The sequence below is a fragment of the Gekko japonicus genome, unplaced genomic scaffold, assembly GCF_001447785.1.
Source record: "Gekko japonicus isolate JY-2015 unplaced genomic scaffold, Gekko_japonicus_V1.1 scaffold83, whole genome shotgun sequence".
NCBI classification, from domain to species: Eukaryota; Metazoa; Chordata; class Lepidosauria; order Squamata; family Gekkonidae; genus Gekko; species Gekko japonicus.
In genome coordinates, this window is record NW_015168655.1 from 21423 (window position 1) to 42510 (window position 21088).

General features: G+C 40.1%; 1 protein-coding gene across 9 annotated transcripts in view; it reads right to left on the reverse strand.

The window, feature by feature from the left end:
• The window catches only part of HECTD1 (HECT domain containing E3 ubiquitin protein ligase 1), a 66863-nt gene that overhangs the window by 11356 nt on the left and 34419 nt on the right, over positions 1-21088 (reverse strand). For 5 of the 9 annotated variants that reach the window (XM_015415195.1, XM_015415193.1, XM_015415194.1 and 2 more), the window contains 13 exons: positions 20718-20812; positions 19409-19514; positions 18664-18798; positions 18443-18582; positions 17345-17668; positions 16664-16830; positions 16167-16343; positions 12742-13578; positions 10858-11079; positions 3671-3804; positions 2455-2611; positions 1681-1903; positions 60-114 (listed from right to left, as the gene is read on the reverse strand). In XM_015415195.1, the coding sequence (XP_015270681.1) occupies positions 60-114; positions 1681-1903; positions 2455-2611; positions 3671-3804; positions 10858-11079; positions 12742-13578; positions 16167-16343; positions 16664-16830; positions 17345-17668; positions 18443-18582; positions 18664-18798; positions 19409-19514; positions 20718-20812 (2772 nt within the window). The remainder of the gene's footprint in view (positions 1-59; positions 115-1680; positions 1904-2454; positions 2612-3670; positions 3805-10857; positions 11080-12741; positions 13579-16166; positions 16344-16663; positions 16831-17344; positions 17669-18442; positions 18583-18663; positions 18799-19408; positions 19515-20717; positions 20813-21088) is intronic. The other 4 variants (XM_015415200.1, XM_015415198.1, XM_015415196.1 and 1 more) reach the window with 2 other exon arrangements.

Sequence of the window (21088 nt, forward strand, 5' to 3'; positions counted from 1 at the left end):
AAGTGCACAAAATTGCACAACAATCTGCCTCAAGCCAACCAAATCTTAAAACGTCTCACCATTTTCCCATTCTCTTTCTCCTTATCAGAATCCTTCATTTCTCTGTATACAATCCTAAAAACATAAAAAGATCAGTTATTTACATACTTCAAAGTAACTCTGCACAGCAGAGTAAGTCCCTTCCAAAGCGCATATTATGTACTATGGAGCTTGGAAGCTTATCTAGAGTTCACATCCTGTACGTTATGCCACATAAAGTAGCATTTTTATAATCACACATCAAATTGGTCATCAGTCAATGATTCTTGACAGTGGACTTTAAGTCAACTATACAGACCATTCTGAGAATCCATATGCTAGTATAGCAAGATGGGTAGCCTTGTCTGTCTGTACCATCAGAAAGGAGCAGGAGTCCAGTAGCACCTTAAACACTAACAAAAATTGTGGCAGCATATGAGCGTTCGTGAGTTACTGCTCAGTTCTTCAGATATTCTGATTCACAAAAGCTCACAAAAGGTAAAGGTTCCCTTGCTCGAAAGCCAGTCGAATCCGACTCTAGGGTTGCAGTGCTCATCTCCGTTTCATAGCCGACGAGCCAGTGCTGTCCAAAGACGTTTCCGTGGTCATGTGGCCGGCATGACTAAACACCAAGGCGCATGGAACACTATTACCTTCCCACTGAAGTGGTACCTATTTATCTACTTGCAACTTCTTGCTTTCAAACTGCTAGGTTGGCAAAGAGGTGGAACTAGAGACGGGAGCTCACTCCGTCATGCGGCAACTTGGGTCTCGAACTGCTGAACTACCGACCTTCCACAGCCTGCAGTTCAGCGTCTTAACCACTTGAGCCACCGCAGCTGCACAAAAGCTCATACCCTGCCACAAATTTTGTTTGTTAGTCTTTAAAGAGCTACTGGACTCTTACTCTTTTCTACTAGTACAGCAAGTCTTTGGTTTTGCATGTAAGTTGTTCTAACTATAAAAAGCACTCATACATTTCTATCAAAGACCCATTTGGGGCCAAATTCTACCTACTGAGTCATATGAACTTTTTCTTCCACACAGAGAACACTGCTTACACTAACCCTTGTTTTAGATTATGTAAATGACCCTGGGGGGAGCTTGGTTTGCATGCTCCCTCTTCCACCTCAATGAGAGTCCAAAGCTTTAACACCTAGTGCCAAGCCGAAACCATAGTTTAACATCACATCTGAACCAAGACTAAGAGTATAGGGCTGAAGCCAAACACAGGCTAGCATGAGAGGAAGAACTTTTGCTTGCACACAATCTGCTATTTCCACAGATTCTCTGCTCCAGCTGCATACCATAATCCACACCAATTCAGATGGTCCCCCGATTCTCAGGATAGTCCTTTTGGAGAATGAAAGTGTTGCAAGAGCAGAACTCTTTAATACCATCCATAATACTGGTTAAGTTGGTAGGGAAAAAGTGATGAATTCAGGAAAAACTATTTATTTGATTTATACCCTGCCCTCCCGGCCAAAGCAGGCTCAGCCATCCCTGTTCAACATTGCAGCTGCCCAACCTTCTTTCAAAAAAACATGGAGATGGCACAGCTGCAGCATTTGGAGGACTGCTGGTCACAAAGACATTAATAAATAGCCGTTCTTCTGGTATATGTTAAAACAGTAATCTTTTTAGAAATTTCAGATTTCTTACGTGTATGTTGGCTCCCAAATTCGTCTAAGTTTATCAGATTTCACACTGCCATTGCAGGAAAGCTGTAGCAATTTTTGTACATAGTAAAAGATCGTTGATCGAAAATTTGTTAAGGGTAGTTCTACTTCACGAGTTGTACCAAGGCCTGTAACTTTCAAGGTAAGTGCTAAACGTGGTGATGGTGTACATTCAACTTCTTCCAGTAGCTCTGAATGAGGAGTTCCTGAAAACAATGGTGATTTTGTTAAAAATGAGTAATAAATACCTAATACCATTAATCTCATAAATTAAAGTTGTTTATAGATAGCTATCTTCCAGATGCAAATAATATTACACTTCTCGTCTAAAAATGCAGATAAACTAAGTAGGTATGGGGGGTGTCTCCCCCCCCCATCATCCTTGTACTCACTCTACCTTCCACTCTTCAGCATCATCCCATTTCCCAACTCAGCCCCCCTACTCTCTCACATTTTTCCTTAGATGACAGATTGCCTCCCCCCTACAGCCAAAGACCCTGCTAGGGAGGGAGCAAGACAAGAGGGAAAACCGTGAATTTCAAGAGCCCCCCCCCCCAACATAGCCACAGGCCTCAGGAAGGAAAGAAGCACATCAGACAAGCTGATCTTGTACCTGAAGTAAACTTTCAGAATCCTTAGGGGCCCCGCCCCCCCCCCCCCCCGCCCCAGTCTGGTTCCTTTTCCTCTTGTTTTTCTGACATGCTAACATATGTACACACACCCACACATGCTCAACTCCTTCCTTTCTTCAATATACCTGGGGGAGGGATTTCAAGATCTGTTGTCTGTTGGACGTTAGTACGTCCTGGTCTAGGATCAAAGGCAGGTACTAAAGCAGAAAACTGACGTTTCAAAACATAATCATCATCCCATGTTCTTCTACGTCCACCTTTTGTTTCATACTCCTCTTCTTCCTATTAAATTATCATGCAGAAATAAAATATACGCTTAATTTTTTTAACAAATCACAAATTATATGGTATTCAAGCTGGACCTGCAGAAAAGTAAACCATCATAAGACCATATACTGAAACCAAGGCAAAACAGGTTATATCTGTTATCACCTGCCCATCATTTCATTCACTGCTCATCTACACTTTCAAAACCCAGATAGCTCTTTTTGCGCTATTTAACAGGAGGCTTAATTAATGCTGCTTTGAAACTATCACACTGGAGAATTAGTACTGCTTACTCCGTCAATGCCCCCTCTAAGCTGTGGAGTCTTGTGAGCAAAAATTCTACTTTGTGAGCTACTGGAATTAAAGTTGTGAGTGAGCGATTTGGCTACTGCATAAATTAGTTTGCTCTGGAGCCATGCTTCCTGAGCTAAGACAAATATGTGAGCCGGAGGCTAAAAAACTGTGAGCTAGCTCACACTAACTCAACTTAGAGGGAACACTGCATAGGATCTGGATGAAAACAAGACACTTATACCTAAGCTGGGATCTACATTACACAATACTCCAAGGCTTTTCTGTTGCCTGCAGAGGACTTCTCACATGGCAGCAGCACTGAGCTGCAACCACTTTGAAAAGACCCTTAAAAGGCTGAATATGGCCTACAGACCTCCTACTGATTACTGATAATATGGAGGGGGAAGGGAAGCATGGGACTAGGCCATGTATTGCACTACAACGTATTTTCACAATCTGTGCAATTTAAAGCTATCAGTGTTCTCCTAAACTGAAGTACAAAGGGAACACAAACTCATTTGCTAACCCAATTTGCAAATTCACATCTAGCATACAAAGTATAATATTTGTAATAAGAATAAAGAATAAGTAAGTAAGATTAGTTTAAATAGGAAAACTGTGCACATCTACAGTGAATGAATACACTGGTTTAAGGTAAGCAACTTGTTCTGCAACTTCAGAAGGGTAAAAAAAGTTTCTTATATGGCTCTGGGTGGCAGCAAAACCAGAGTTTAACACAATTCTGTCTTCCCTAAACATAAGAACAGATATACACAGTACCATAACTTCCTCATATTCTTGATCTTCTTGATTGTCATCTTCGTTTTCGTCATCTTCTTCATCTGGCTCAGGTAGATCCTCATCATCATCTAACTCTGCTAACAGGGTACTAGCCCGGCAGCTATCAAGAAAATCTACACAGAAAAAGAAGAAAACTAAGACCTACTACTTAAAAAAAATAGGAAAGAGAGCAAGAATGAAGGATCAATTCATTCTATAAATTCAAAGCAGGAGAAAGGGGAATAAAGGTACCACAGAGTACGGCAGGGCTGAAACCTATTTAAGGAATTATGAAAATGAGAAGCCGAAAAGGGAAAAATGCTAAAGAAAAGAACCTGAAAAGGAATAGAAAATTGTTTGGATGAAAGCGCCCCGTCCCAATTTTCAGGTAAACTGTTATTTTGAACACACACAAAAAATACTTTCAAGTTATAATCGACACTAAGTTAACCATTTCTCTCCAATATTTTGCAATATACATCTCAGCACTTTTTTCCCGAGTACAAATGTTCAACTTTTACAGTCCCTTCACTATGAAGTCATAAACCACTTTCATTGTTGTAATCTGTTTTAACAGAGTACAGCTGAAATTAATGGGACTACACAGATATAAATAGCATGGGAATCTAAGCCTGGGTCTGTCAAGTCAAAAGACGATATAACACAGGTAAACAATACAAAATGATGGTTTGCTATTAGCCAGCTACAGAAGGCGTCCTGACCTGGATGGGCCAGGCTAGCCCTATCTTGACAGAGCTTGGAAGCTAAGCAGGGTTGGCCCTGGCTAGTATTCGGATGGGAGACCTCTGAGGAATACTGGAGTGTGACACAGAAACAGCAAACCACCTCTGAACGTATCTTGCCTTGAAAACCCTATGGGGTCGCCATAAGTCAGCTGTGACTTCATGGCAATTTCCACCACCACCACCTACAGAAGGCACATTTCAGCTTTTTCAACCCTAAGAGGTCTGTCAGTGGCTATTAGCTACAAGGTATCGATAGGAACTCTCAGTCTGGGGCAAGTGATGCTCTGTATTCTTGGTGCTTGGGGGGGGGGCAACAGTGGGGGGGCTTCTAGTGTCCTGGCCCCACTGATGGACCTCCTGATGGCACCTGGTATTTTTGGCCACTGTGTGACAGTGTTGGACTAGATGAGCCATTGCCCTGATCCAATATTGGCTTCTCTTATGTTCTTAAGACCTTTGATGAAACTCCAGATAGTGTGCTTCTGATTTTCCTAAATTTACAGTACCTGCATATGATGCTTGTTTGCAGTGGTGCAGCTAGTAGTTTAAGCAGCTATAAGTTACACACAGATATACTAACTCTCAATTCTTCTTCTCCCAACCTGCCTCATTATTACTGTGCAGGCAGCGGTAGCATCTTCCTGCTTTGTATTTCATTTGATGGTATTGACAACCGAGTAGACACATTTCCAATACCCCAGTGCAGGAATCTGCAATTATTTATTTATTTATTTTATTAGATTTATATCCTGCCCTCCCCGTGGACAGGCTCAGGGCGGCTCACATGTGCACTGTCACATGTGGTAACTGTATATGCCTGTTTTAACTTATTCACTGAAGGAAAGCCCCAACTGGTAGGTTCCTGCAGCACATACCTGCAATGATTGTCACCTGTGATACTATACAAGCAGTTTTCTACACAAAACGATTGACAGGACATTCTTCATATGTTAAATAGCTCAAAGTTACAAGAAAACAGAGATGTCAGTTTTGAAATGATCTTTTAAAAAAAAAAAAAAAAAGATCCTGGGACTCTCTTAAAACGTGACATGAACTTATATGATTGTACCAAGCCCCTTGCCAGTATGTTTCTAATACTGGTCTGATTAATCTTCTGATATGGCACAGTCAATAGTATATTCTATCAAATCACCTTTATGTGATAAGTATTTTACTATGCTCTCATGAAGTAGAACTAGCATTTTCCTTCACAACAGACCTTTATTAGCATTTATACTAGGGGTATGCATTCAGCTTTGCTGAATGGAAAACATACCTGAGAAATACCTTATCAGCAGTGTTCCCTCTAAGCTGAGTTAGTGTGAGCTAGCTCACAGTTTTTTAGCCTCCGGCTCACACATTTTTGTCTTAGCTCCGGAGCAAACTAATTTATGCAGTAGCCAAAACGCTCACTCACAACTTTAATGCCAGTAGCTCACAAACTAGAATTTTTGTTCACAAGGCTCCACAGCTTAGAGGGAACATTGCTTATCGGTATTCTTCGGGTATTTGTTCAGACGAATCAGATTCTCAGATCTGATCTGGCTGCCGATAAGATGTTCCCGAATAAAACCCGATCTTATTTGACTTTTTTTTCAGGTGCCCAGCCCCGAATCAGGGAGGGAAGGTAATGGTCAGCTTCAGTGGACTGAAATTGACCAGCTCTCCCTTCCCCTCCTTTTCCCAAGCTGGCTTTCCGCAGTCCGCTGGTTGGGGAAGGGAAGAAAGATCAGGGAGGCATCTTTAAATGCCTCCCTGCTCTGTCTGCCTTCCCTTAGCTTCCCCAGGCACCCTGCAGCCACAGGGAGCCTAGGGAAGCCAACCTTGGGAGGGAAGGCAGTTTAAACTGTCTTCCCTAGGCACCCTGCAGCCGTGGGATGCTCGGGGAAGCTGATTTTGGGAGGCAGACAGGCTGGGGAAACGAGGGGGCATTTAAACACGCCTCCCCCCCCAGTCATCCCTTCCTCAGCAGCATAGCTGCTTCTAGTTGTCAATTCCACTCCCCAGCCAATCAGCGGGGAGTGAAACTGACTAGAAGAGCCAGTTTGGTATAGCGGTTAAGTGCGCGGACTCTAATCTGGGAGAACCGGGTTTGATTCCCCACTCCTCCACTTGCACCTGCTGGATGACCATGGGCAAGCTGTAGTTCTGTCAGAGCTGTTCTTGAAAGAGTTCTCTCAGCCCCACCTATCTCACAGGGTGTCTGTTGTGACGAGGGGAAGGGAAAGGAGTTTGTAAGCTGCTCTGAGACTCCTTTGGGTAGTGAAGGACAAGGTATAAATACAGTCTCCTCCCCTTCTTCTTCTTCTAGAAGTAGGAGGTCTGGGGAAGGAAGGGCTCCAATTCCATTATACTCTTTCCCCATAGGGTATAATGGTGCTGAATATATTCGGCAACACTGATTTTTCCCAAACCCCAATATCACAGCAATACCGAACCCAAAAAGGCAGTAGTAAATGCACCGAAATGGTGATTTCACCAAATAATAAATAACATGCAGATCCAGTGTGATGTACGCTTGAGGAGTTGCACAGTTTTAATCCCTTGTAAGAAATAAAATCTTACTCAAGAAGTCACCAAAGCCAAGATTACTCCTAACACTAAAAACAAAAAACAAAATCAGTTTCTAGGCTTCGGGCTGTACTCTGCCAACTAAGGAAGATGAAACTTTTTCACCTCCACTTTTCCCTAGAAGCCCTCTGAGGCCTTCTGACAGTTCACACTGAGGGTTACAGGAGCCTTACGGATAAAATATGACGACACATTGGGGCAGAGGGCTGCAGTAGGGAATCTGGTGACACTACCACCATTTCTCTCTTGCACCAACATCACTCACTGGGCCAGCAAAAACTCCATCATGTCAAGTGCAAAGTAAGGCCATGTCACCTGACTCCCCTTCCTCTTTGCAGCGCTTACATGCACCATGGCAGTTTATGAGACTCCCACAACCCCAGCAGCCATTTGTGAGAGGTCTCAGAGACTTCTGGGGAGGGAGATACAGGTGAGCCAGGAAAAATCTGCATACACATTATGTCATAACATCAGCATGAAAGAGCAATTCTTTAAGACACATGAATATTCAAAAAACCCTTGTAATGTTAAGTTCACCTTCATATGACAGTCAAAAAAGTCAACAGATGGAAACCGAAGTATTCTGACATCTCACTGAGAGTTTTGTCTTACAGAAACTTGGTTCAGTTCTCACCCCAGGCCTACATGATTCTTTTTATTCTTCTCTGTACTTTCAGTGGTTCACACAAACCACTGGATCACACTGAAGTAGCCTGAACGTGGCTAGTTTCACTGTGGAGATCTTCCATGCAATCTAGGGGATCCACATGGTATCTATCTTGAAATCATGTGATCCTGCACACACAGGATCCTGCAACATTTTTCAGTGGCTTCTGTGTGGCTTCTGCCACATTTCAATACCAGCTAGAATTCAACGTCTTGCAAGATAAATCTTCAGTATTTTAGTTCGTTTCCCCAATGCCCAGGGGTCATTTCGTAGAAAAAGAGTTGCAGGAGCTCATTAGCATAACTTATTTGCACATGCCACACCCCCTGGCATCACTGGAAGTGTGTCAGAAGGCAACACCCACCGCTCAGGCTCCACTGGACTGTTTTGGATTGCTAGCTATTGGGGAGGGGGAGAAATGTGCAGATCTGTCCTCGCAGAGGAGGGAGAGCTTGTACCTGAATAAAACCTGGTCTTAAAGGTGTCACAAGACTGTTTTGGACCAGGAAGCCAGGGGGGGGGGCTCTGCAACTTACCTGGCTACTTCTTGCTCTGACTGAGGGAGGATGGGAGCAGGAGGTGGGGCTTGTTGCATGTGCCCGCCCCCTGGGCTCTTTACTGCCGGAGCTCTGCTCCTGTGCGCTCCTGCAGGAAATGACCCCTGCCAATGCCTATTGCTTAATTTTACTTTTCCATTTTCATTTCAACACTTCCCAGACAATTCCTTTGGTACTGTTATCTCAACTGCAATGTACCCAAAGAATATAGGTGATCAACATTTCAATGACTGATTCACACATTTATTTTTAACATAGGAAAGCCTTCTTTAGGGCTCTCACCACTTCATTCTCATCTGTAGATTTGTATGATATCAATCACGTTTCAAAAGGGTAAAACGTTTGCAAATAAAGTGAAAACCCTTCGATGTGGCAACTTACCCACCACAGAAGCAGTTTAAATGGTCATAAGCACAGTCATGATACAGCACTGTGCCTCTACAGACCACAACTCAGAAACTACTAGATTTAACATGTGAAGCAAGTGCTTATTCCTAACTGCTTCTCTGCTAGAAAGTCAATACTTATTTTTTCTTAAATGTTGTAAGCTGTCTCAAATGTTTTTAATATAAAAGAAGCAAATAAACAAACAACAACAACATGTGCTCTAATGGGAGAAGTGAACACCTTTCCATTGAATTCTCTTCTCACTACTGTGAAAAATCAAACTCAGGGGGCATTTTCCTGTTCTTTATGTGTCCTTCCTAGAATGGAAAGAATCTTCTTAACTGGGGCAGATTTTGCCCAATAGTTCTTAAGTTTTGGAAAGATATTGCACAACAAATAACTTATATTATTGGACATACAATTCCATTCATGATACACTCAATATTGTTGAACGTTTGGCCTGACTAAAAAAAATAATTGCAACACTATTATTGGTAGCTAAAAAAAGTAATTGCCTCTCATTGGAAGGCCTCCCAGCTACCTGGGGTAAAGGAGTGGTATATGTGTCTGTGGGACTATATAATTTTTGATAAAATAACAGATGTTAAGAGGTCAAATGAATATCCTATGTCTGAGTTAAACTTCCTGAATAAGTGGTACCTGGTATTGGAAAAACTTTTAAAGAATGCAGATTCCCCGTATTCCTTTAGCAATCATAATTATTTCAAATTTATTTCATTAATGTAACAATTAAGTTTTGTATAAGGTAGTATTGAAGCCTGCCTTGTAGTACAGGTATTTCAACTCTGTTGTTGATGTTTTGTTGGTGTTCTGTTACAGGTTGATGTTTTGTCACTGATTGATGTTATTTTTTAATATTTTTCTTAATAATTTTTTTTAAAAAAAACTGGGGCAGGGTGTCAGACTTCTGTTGCACATCTATAATACAGCAGAGTAAGTACTTTCACAGTTACAAGAACATTCCAGCTTCTAAAAGGAGAAGCAGAAATTCACCAAGCAGGCTTACGAAAAGAGTTTGGCCAGTTTCCAAACCTCTTATTGAGAGACAGCCTTAGTAGCTACAGGGTGCCTTTCACATGGAAGTGAAAAAACTATGTGAAAATGAGGCAATCTAAATTTGACAGGAATACATCAATACCTCTTAGTAACTGCATAAACATCAAGTTGTTTTATCATATCCCCCCATAAATATGACTAAGTAAGTTCCTTTAATTACCAAAATTGGCCTGGTTCAGAGATCACAAACCTGATCCTCCAAACTATGAGTTGCCAAGCTTGCTGTACACATTCCTTTCCTCCTCTACTTTCTGGTTTTCTCCCCAATACAGTTTTTTCTATTGTTAGCACTGTTCCCAAGTGATGGTTCAGAAACCCACCCAATCATATTATATTAAGGAGTACTGGGTTTGCGATATGTGACCCAGTACAATGCATGTGACATACTATGCTTAAGTATTGTATACCATGATACTTATATTCAACTTAGAATGTTGACAATAAAGCTCAAATGATGGTACTCTCATACACATTATTCTCAATGCAAACTTATTCAGACATGGAATAAGTGCAAAATATCATGGCTTGGACTTGGCAAAATGAACCGGCAATCTTTCCATGACTTTTCCATTACCCCAGCGGCCTGCTGGATGTTCCAAAAAGTCCAACATAGAGCACAGTATGAGCGGCTGCTTGAGGACAGTGTAATTTGATGAAAGAATTTCTTATTTGAACCGTCTCACACTGTGGTGTGTTTGTTCACAAGGGTCCTCTAACATTCAGAGAAGATTTCAGGGATAAACAGCAGGAGCTAGGGGGAAGGAGAAAGTGAGGAACGACTCCATTGCAAATCCTCTCACTGGATCCAGCCCCATGTTAGAAACACTGGTCATAAAACTATAACATACATATGAATGGATGTTTGACATATCAAATGATGGGAGCTATTCTAGAGTGTGCTCAGCTAGTTGTTTCCCATTTTTAAATAACTTAACACTGAAATGCCTACATAAAATCGGTGAAAAGCATGTGTAGGAGTGTGAAGAGCTGGAATATATGGAAACGCTGACATTCTGCCTAAAAGCCTTTGCTTGAGAACCCTTTCTGTAAGGTAAACAGCTCAGTTATTTAATATGCTTTAGTAAATGAAATTACTAAGTGAGAAACCCATAACAAAAAAAAGAAGAAAAGGAAAACCATTAATTGGAAATCTGCTTATGTTCATTTAAAAATTAAACTTACCATATAAAGAATATTCTGCTTCCTGACCTGTATCGCTTTCACTAGATGTTGATGTTAGGCTAGTAGTTAGAGTGTTACTAAGTGACTGACCAACAGATAAAACTGTAGTTGCTGTGGCTACATTGCTGCTGCTAGTAACACTGGATGTAGACATGGTCACTGTTGATGAGGTACCAGTTGTAGTCAGATTAGGAAAACTTTGGGCACCCATTAGAGGAGAAGCTACAGATAAAGATACGGTAAGATAAAATAAATGATCCAAAGCAGCATAATTAACATTCATGAGTGTCGTTTTAAACCAAAATTTAAAAAAATGCTTAAGAGTCACCCATAATTTACCAGTGTAGAGTTACTGCTCAATGAAAGAAAAGGGCCTTAAACAGCCTATATAAGCGAACAAACCAATGTAGTTGTCAAAGAACGTGGCCTAGTTTATAAGTATTCTTACATGATATGTAAATCACATTACAAAGCTCACAATCATTTGCAGCATAACAGTATTCAGATTCATCAGCTCAGGATAGACAACCCCCCAGCACTCCAGACCATTTTCTCAGCACCAAGGGACAGTTTCTGCTCAAGGGACTGAGGTGAAACCCAGTGTGCTGGCAACACCACTAGGGCTGACCTTGTTCCCAGTACTGTCTAAATATTTTCCCAATTTTTGTAGATTGAATATCTCCTGTAAACAGGTTGTGCATTTCGCATTCATGAACTGTTAGAACAATCTAAGAGTTTTTTTTCTTCAGTCAATTCAATAGGTCTTTCCATAACCAAATTACACTACCTTTGGCAGTTGATCAGTCAGTCAATTTCTTCTAAATACTTCACAGTAATGGGGGGGGGGGGTTTCTGTTTTTTTTAAAAAGGGGAAACTGAAAAGCAATCCCACTTCCTCAAAAAGTTCAAGTAATGTGGGATGCAATTCCAGTCTTTGCACACACACAGGCTTTCTGTACTTTCGATGAGGAACAAAAACATTTAAATATTTTTCCCACTTATGTATTAGGTATTCCTTATCTCATTTAAAAAAGAACAAAACAAAAAAAGAACAGGAAGGCTCCAACTAAGCAACTGAAAACTCCAGGATTGGGACAGAACTGACACAACACAAAAATGATAAAATACCTCTATGCTTATTATCTAAATTATAAGCAGCATATCTTTGCCAAACATTTTCCATATATTTCCCACTTTTCACCATATTCTTATCAATGTCAGTCTTCAACTGAGAAATAGCAGTAAACCACACACGCATAAAAAATAAATATTGGAATATCTATTGTATGGGGAGGGAGCCCATTAACACAGCAATTTAGGAACAACTGTTTTCTTTGACCACAAATGACCAACATCTTATTTAATTAACCAAAGTATTGCTTAACTAAGCCCTGCATTCTAACCAGCATTAGAAATAAGTGTGCCATCGACATCTACTTAGCATGTAATGCGAGAAGATGACCTAATTTTGAAAATATGTAATTATTTCATTCTCTTAAACCAAGTGCCCTAAGTCTTGAGAAGCTTTGTGCATTTAGCTGTTGCACTGAAGAACCAGTCAAAGAACAATGGTGCTGTAAAATACTGATTATGTATTTATCTATATTATTTTAGGAATTAACAATAGTTCCCAATTAATTCAAAATTAGAGACTGAAAAGCCGATCTTGTCTAGAACAGTTGCTATTATACTATTTTCACCAACTGCTCTGTGGTAGCTCAGTTTCTCAGAAGTTATGACACCCATCCAATACTGGGCAGAGAGGCAATACAGCTGAAATCTAACCCATCTAACTATCCCAGACTACCACATTTGAAGGAGACCAAGCTGACAGCCTTTGTTTTCCCTTTTCACTAAAATTTAATTATATTTAATTTTACTTACTTGCAGTGCTCATGACATTTCTTCCCAAAGTATTAGTGTTGTTATCACTGCTACTTCGGCTTAAATTCATGTTGTTAGTCGCATTGGTGCGAGCTATGTTTGCCACTCTCCGGACAAAGGACTCCAAGCTAGAGGTTTCCCGTGAGGATAAATTAGGAACACTTGCACTGGAACTCATTGGCGCTCCAGCAGCCAACAGTGAACTCACTGACAGTCTGTTACTTGCTGAAGAACTAAGCGGTCGCTGGGAAGTGGCTTCTTTATTGGTTAGCTCAGATACTGAACTGACATCTGGAGAACTCACACTAACAATTCCCATGGATATAGCATTGGACTCCCCAGTAGCACGGACTGAGTTGTCAGGTCCTAGCTTCCTTTCAACATTTTCATTTCCCACATCTGCGGTTAAGGTGCTGGTACTTGCACTGGATGAAGACCCTACTTCAGTTTGAGGGATCGTATCAGCAGAGGAAAGTACAACAATTGGTTCATGGACATCAGTGCCTGAAACTATATTTTGTTCCATTACATTTTCAGATCTCCGTTCCATTTTGGTCGAACCCAAGCTGATGTCGCTGCTACTTGCCACGCTACAGACAGAACTGCTACTTCCTTTTCTACTTGAGGAGCCTGCGGCAGCAGTCATCTTGTCTGGACAGTTGTTTTTCACCAAGCTGCTCCATGACTGCGTTGTGCCTGAAACAGTGGATGAAACAGGTTTGGGTGATGCCGCTGAATCAGGGTCGTACCCTGGGGCAAGCTTGAGGTCAAATTTTCCTTCTGCGCCCATACGGTAAGAGTTAGAGCCACCAGCATCCCAGGTGACATCAATCCAGCCTAGAAAGGGACAGGAGTTTGTGAGACCCAGCAGAAAGCAGACAGGAGCGTGTCAGACAGTAGCTCCACAATACGGGATCAGCTTCTCATTGGGCCACTACCTTGAATTACAGATTACTTAATGGCCTTGAAAGCCAAGCTACGTAAAAACATTTGGAAGTTCAGAAAAGTTATTATTTTAGATGTATGAATTTAAATTGGAAGACACTGACATCGCTCATTTTAATCCTGAATATCTAAGAATCTAGTCAGAAAATATTTACTCCCAGGTGAATGAAATGTATTAAGTCTAAAGAGGTGCCCTTTCAGGTGCCTCCTTTACCAGATTAATCACAATTTATATTTGACAAATCCAACATTTGATAGAAAAACTAAGCAATTAATTTAAAAGTTTTAATTCCTTTGAACAAGGTAAAATTTGACCTAAGTCATGTAGAAATGTGTGGGCAGTTAAAACCCCTTTATTATCTAAAGGCTTGATAATTTATTAAGTTACATATGTACAGGCTTAAATTTCAGGAGCACAATTTCATTATTGTATATTGTCAGAGCATTAAGGAATGGTAAGTGAGATGAAGCTGCTCAGCTATAGCAAGGGTCAACAGTGCATAAACTTCAAATTATAAGCTCCACTGCCAGATTATAACATAGTAACTATAGTCACTTTGCAAAACTGAGGGTCAAAGGAGAGAGAAAGCAGACAAACTTTGGATTCAGCAAACACTGCTGCTTTCTCTCTAAAATACGAAGGCCTATTACTTGTGCATTTTAACTTTTTAAAAGAACTATTTGAGCTGTTGCTCATTTGAAAGCACATTTTCAATGCCTTGGTATGGAACAGAACTACACACACTCCTTCACTTTGGAAAGGGGCGTAACGCAGATCTTTCATGGGTCTGAGGTAGAGCTAGTTAATCAAACCTCAAAACATAGTACAGAAAAATGATCTCCGTACTAAGGGCAAAATTTCCCTTTAGTCATGTCCTGTGTCATCTACTTTTACAAACAGTAATTATTCTAAATTATCAACATTTATTCACAATATGAAGTTAATATTTTCTGTGTTTTATAAACCTAGATGAAAGTATTGCCAGCTAGCAGCATATAGGGCCACCCTAAGCAGAGTACAGCCTTTTAAATCCAATAAAATCAATATGCTTATAAGGGTACAACTCTGTTTAGGACTACAATGATACTGTGCAAGTGCAATAGACTCTTCTCACAGATGAGCACTTGAAGTACTATATCCAGTGTGCATTTTTAAGCTTTTTTAAAAAAAAAAATCTGAAAATAGTATGTGTAGTCACAACTGTGATGTATCTAAAAAAATGGTAGTGTAAAAAAAGGAATAATGCATTGTAAAGCAGAGAAACCAATGAGATGAATAGACCTTGAATGCTGCACCTAAGGGTAGCAAGTGTTATACACACTAGACACATAAAGCCATTTCCTTACTCAAATAGTAGTATAAAACTTAATTTTATGGCCTTGGTTATTTAAGATCAGAGTCTTAATATCATCATCATGTTTTGGATTCATAATATCTAGGATTAAAAAAACCCCAGCAACTTGATCCCAGTGAAGCTAGCAAGGTAAGAAAATGCAAGAAACTCAACGAAGACTAGGGGGGGAAAGGAGTTGCGAATGCCAAGCTAGAAAAGGTACAGAAAGATATTCTGATATTACATAGAAAGGAAACTACTGATCTTTCATTCACACTACAGTACTGTACAGTACCCAAAATACCCAAGCAGGAAGGTCACAGCCACCTGTGTACTAGAGAGTACATGTCAATAATATGGCTTGTACATAATGTTCATAATACTTAACTGTATTTGATGATCAGGTTAGGTTTCTGTATCACTCTTATTTTGTAGCTGTTAACATGTACAAAAATTCTGTTCTTATGGACCTATAAGGCCACCTATTTTGAACTACAACTAACAAGCAACCTAACATTCAGCTTTCTGGAAATACTCATTTCAAAATATAAAGCAGGATTACTTAGAGTGATGAGGATTAAATAATGCTGAGGCAACCTCAAAAACCCAGGTCTGTCTTTATACTCCACTGCAGTTTAAACTTTAAATGCCTCCTTGTAGATGTGAAGAGACAAGGATAATAATGGATCTTTGACCTCTATTGTAGAGCAAACAGTTACCTTGAAGGCACTCTCTTGTTTTCCAAAGGATTTTCCTTCATCCCCGCTTCAAATAATAAATGACACTTTACAGACCCATTCACATCATGGGTCTTTTCCTGCTTTTAGCAGCAATTTTAAATAGACTCATTTGAAAGCAAGTTCCAAAACACTGTGGCTTACTTAAACTGTGTTTAGAACTGTAGTGTCAATTACATTTCAGAAAACTCAAGCAATTTTTCTTTCTTTCAGGAGGCACAAAGACATAGTGGACTCATGCTTTAAAATGACCAGATGTCCACAAAGAATTGTAATTTAACCTTTGAGCAGTTATTCAACAAAGTACAAGAATTCCCTGCTAATTCTGAACCCCCAACCCACAAAGCTACAACATGTAAAACTATTTAAGAAACTTAAGTTATTTAAAGAGATTTAAATATGTGCTTACCATTGTGTAATTCACCTGTAACAGTGCCTTCGCCTTGTGGACTACCATCCTGATCTCTCCATTTCCAATCAATTCCCCTGATAACACGAGCACCAGGAACCATATACTTCAGAACCTGAGAACGAACCAGCCGCCTCTGCCTTCGCAGATTAGCCTCTGCTTCTTTAGCTGCTTTACCTAGATACAATTGAAATGGCGACTTATAATAATGCTAAATAGAATATTTTCTATTATTATTAAACATAAATAGTGTTAAAAGCAAAATAAGATACACACAATTTCAGAGCTCTGATTTGACTGAATGTATCTTAAAAACTCATATGCATAATCCAGCTAATAGTTAAAGCAAGCTTTTTAACATAGCAAATAACTGGTTTTCAAAAATGCTTAACAGCATTCTGGATTGTACAGATGAGATTTTAAATCAATAAAAGTTCAATTCATGAGAAATGTATAATATTGAGTGAACAAGAAACCACTTCATACACACTGCTTACCTAGCTGATCCTCACACACACCATTCACAGTGCCATAAAGTTCAAACCCAGATAGAGAGAGGTAGTGTGTTTGCCCGCTGGCATTCTTCCCCATTTGTTTAATTCGTACATGTCTCCAGCCTTGTTTCTCATCCTTTGGTGGGTCTAGTGGCCATGTTGCTGTTGAGCTTTACATTAATTTGGCAGAGGAAAGACATGGAAATTTTTAAAACCAAGGAAACAGACTAGGACAAAGAGACAGAACAACTGATTTCATACTACTTTTCAAAGACATTACTTTAAAAAATAAAGACACTTTAGAATGAAGTAATTGTTCATTCTGGTCTACAATTGCATTCAAGAACTGCATCTCATTTTGTACTGCTGCGCTGAAGACTCAGTGTTATATATTAATTCCATAAAGTAATATTACACTTTCAAATAAGTATAGGGAATAAAATAATGCATGTCCATAATTCTTTGTTGAGCCCTTAAATCTGGCAAACTGGATCTTGAAGACAATGATGGAAATAGTCAATACCATAACTTCTATGGATTCAGAACTCTGTATAATGTTATGGGTGTTAAACATTTACAGAAAAACAACTGCTCTGTGCAGAATGAACAATAAATAACCATTCAAAAAGTAAAGCATTTTTAACGAAGCTACCACAGGAGAAGCAGAGATTCAGCACAACATACCCAGGTTCATTGAGACTACAATCATCAACGTGAGTGTAGAGAGTAGTCCAGTTCTGTCCATCCTTAGATACCTGAAAAACCCAGTTTCTAAGTGCAGATCTTCCATACCCACGAGCATGGCGCAACGTGTAAGCTGATGGTACTACCCAAAGACCAAGGTCTATAGCAAACCATGCATTCTTATCATCATTGGTATGACAATTTAGAGCTGAACTGTCACGGCTTAAGATGTCTTCCAAACGTCCGTAAGGCAGATTCCTTCCTTCTGAAGATGTAACTACTACTAACCCATAGGCAGCTGGATTTACCCATTCATATGCTGTTCTGCAATACAAAGAAGAACAAATATTACTCATAAATAAGAAAACAAATATTATTCATAAACAAGAAAACAAGCTCTGAAATAACCTACATAAATTCAGCTTCAAGCAGAAATTGAAAACCACCTGATTTCTGCATGGTTTACGTCATACTACAAATGCCATCACCTGAAACCACAACACATATTTTCATATTTGTTCCATTTGTATCCTGTCCTCATCCAAGTACTAAGTGTGGTTTAGAACTCATCAAAATTTAATAGCGACTACTGCTGTGCTTGAGGAAAGGAACCCCAACTTCTTCCCTCCTGCTGCAGTCTCTCATGCCCCTTGATATTTTTGGGGGGTGGGGCAGTGGATCCTTCCCAGAGCAGCATGGGGGACTGGGTTAGAGGTCTGCAGTGGGAGGAGGAAATCAATTAAAAGTCTTCCTGCACACACTTTCCAGAAGGTTAAGACAGTAAGGGTATAAGCCAATATCTAAAAGCAGTGAAAACTACGGTAATTTTAAAATTCTTTACTTTTAGAAAAAGAAATCACGGTAAGGTTCTGGGTCACTGCAAAACCCTCAATGGATGTTTGTACATGAACTTTGGTCTTACATACTTTCCCATCAGTTGGATTCATTTCCTCTTTTGCAGCAAACCAGACGATGCTGTTACACCCAATCCTGATAAAGTTTGCTCAATCTGGATTTAGCAGCTAACTGTGAGATGCATGCTCTCCACATTTAAAAACATTTTAGCACTATGTAAAACACAATTTAACAATATCTTACTTAGCATTTGTTCCAATCCAGTAAATAATTCCATTTTCATCGAAATCATGCTGATGTCTGAAAACAAATGTCTGCCCTTCACGTAGTTTTCTTACAAAAACAAATGACGCTCTGTCAAAGTCATACCACTGCTTTGCAACCTAACAAAAGAAAAGAGCAACAGAAATGTATTACAGAAGAACAGATGTTTCATTCAATAGGGTATATGGAGGGCTGCTCACCATTTTTAGGAGGTACTGTTCTAAAGATTCTACAGTTGCCAAAGGCTCCATTTTCAACATTCGGCCTGTTCGGTCAATCAAAGCTGTCTCTCCAGAAGCACGCTCCAAGCGAAATCGTAGCCTTCTTGTCAGTATCTAAAGCCAATGTAACAAATTTGATTGCAGAACCTTACAATTTAGACAGGAAAAAATTCTGTCCCTCCCCTCCCCCATATCAGAATACCAGCTAGTACTTTTACTGTAACAATAAAACACTAAATATGTACAAAACTAAATATGTGCCCATTAGAGCAAATGTGAAAAGGAAACTGAGCAAAACTACTAGACACTATTTAAAAAACATACTCCCTTTGACATCTTTAAAGGTCATGCATACAATTTTATTTGTAGTAGAAAACACTACATGCCTCCCCCCAAAGTTTGTCACCAAAACAAATTTATGGCTAGTTGACCTTAAAAAAAAAAAAAAAAAAAAGCAGCACAAATCCATCACCAAAGAATACATATTTCATTCAACACAGCAGATGGAGGGTTTTCCTCACATTTTTTAGGAGGTACTGTTCTAAAGATTCTGGAGTTGCCAAACAACAAATTTATGGCCAGCTGACCCAGTAATTGTTAAAAAAACATACATTTTTTTTCAAGGCAAACAGGGTTCATCTCTGTAGAGACTTTTTTACATGTGACTATCTTGGATGTAAATTATCTTTGATAATAATAGATTTTCATAGCACTAGAAAGTTACCTGCAAATTATATGTTGAGCCTGGTGTATCATATAGGTGTAGAGGTAGACGTTCAATAGATTCTAACACTGCTATCAATTTTCGAATTAATGCAACTGCTGGACGGCTGTAGAGACAGAGGAAGAATTCCAACTTCAAAAGCCTTTTCAACATCGTAAATGTATTTCAGAAACTTTTAATATCAATTTACAGTGTGCGAGAGTTGGACTATAAGGAAGGCCGAGCGCCGAAGAATAGATGCTTTTGAACTATGGTGCTGGAGAAGACTCTTGAGAGTCCCTTGGACTGCAAGAAGATCAAATCAGTCAATCCTAAAAGAAATCAACCCTGACTGTTCCCTGGAAGGCCAGATAATGAAACTGAAGCTCAAATACTTTGGCCACCAAATGAGAAGGGAGCACTCACTGGAGAAGACCCTGATGCTGGTAAAGATTGAAGGTCAAAGAAGACGGGGACGGCAAAGGATGAGATGGTTAGACACAGGGCTCTAGTCGGGGGGGAGCTCTCAGGTACGGAGCTCCGGAAGAGAACCTCTAGGGGGCGGGGCGGTCACGTGGTGAAGCCCCGCCCCCTTCTTTACCCCGCCCTCTGCTTCGATCCTCATTCCGTTTGGGAATGAGGATGAAGCAGGAGGGTAAGTAGCCGGGCCTTCTGACACACTTCCGGTGATGTCAGGGGGTGTGGCCTTCTGTCACTTCCGGTGATGTCAGGGGGCGTGGCATATGCAAATAAGTTATGCTAATGAGTTATGCTAATGAGCTCCGGCAGCTCTTTTTCTACAACAAGACCCCTGGCAGTGTCATCGATGCAACGAACATGAAATTGAGCACACTTCAGAGGACGGCGGAAAACAGGAGGGCCTGGCGAGATCTTGTCCATGGGGTCGCAAAGAGTCGGACTCGACTGTGCGACTGAACAACAACAACAGTGTGCATCTTTGGGTACACTACAAAAAATTAAAATCATAATACATGTTGCTTATGGTTCCTTTCCCTTTCTCAGAATGAATTCATTCTAAGGTAAGGGCATATCACCAAGGACTCAGGAGACTAGAATTCAAAACCTCCACTAAGCTACTAACCTCATCAGGTACGTTGGAACAGTCACTTTCTTGTAGCCCAACCTGCATTACAAGACGGCTACCAGAATAAAGTGAAGAAGAGGAGAACCATGAACACTATCCTGAGCTACTTGGAAGAAGTATGGAATATAAATGTGTTAAAAGCAAGGACTAGTCTTGGTTCTATTACCAAACGCAAAAGAGAAAGCATAAACAGAATAATTTCATACGTTCTGCAACCAAAATTACCTTTCATCATCTTCATTTTCACTGAAAGCAGTTTTGAAAACATTTATTCTCTCTACCAGTTGACTACAATCTTGTTTCACATCAAAATCCACATTCTGAAAAGGAAAAAGAGAATACCACTTGACTGTAGTAAAAATCAAGAACCATATAACTATTAATGAGTATTTTAATATAACAGAATGGCAGGTGGATGCAACTCTGCACCCGGTGTGCATGAAGAGCGGAGTGCAGAACAACTCCACGAAAGTCCCTCCCCTCCAACTCACTGTCAAGCTAGATTCGGTTCCATGCTGTGTCAGCCACGTGTCACCTATGGCCTTTCAGCAGTTTGTTCACTCCCAGGAGACAAGTACACAAAATGGTCTTAGATG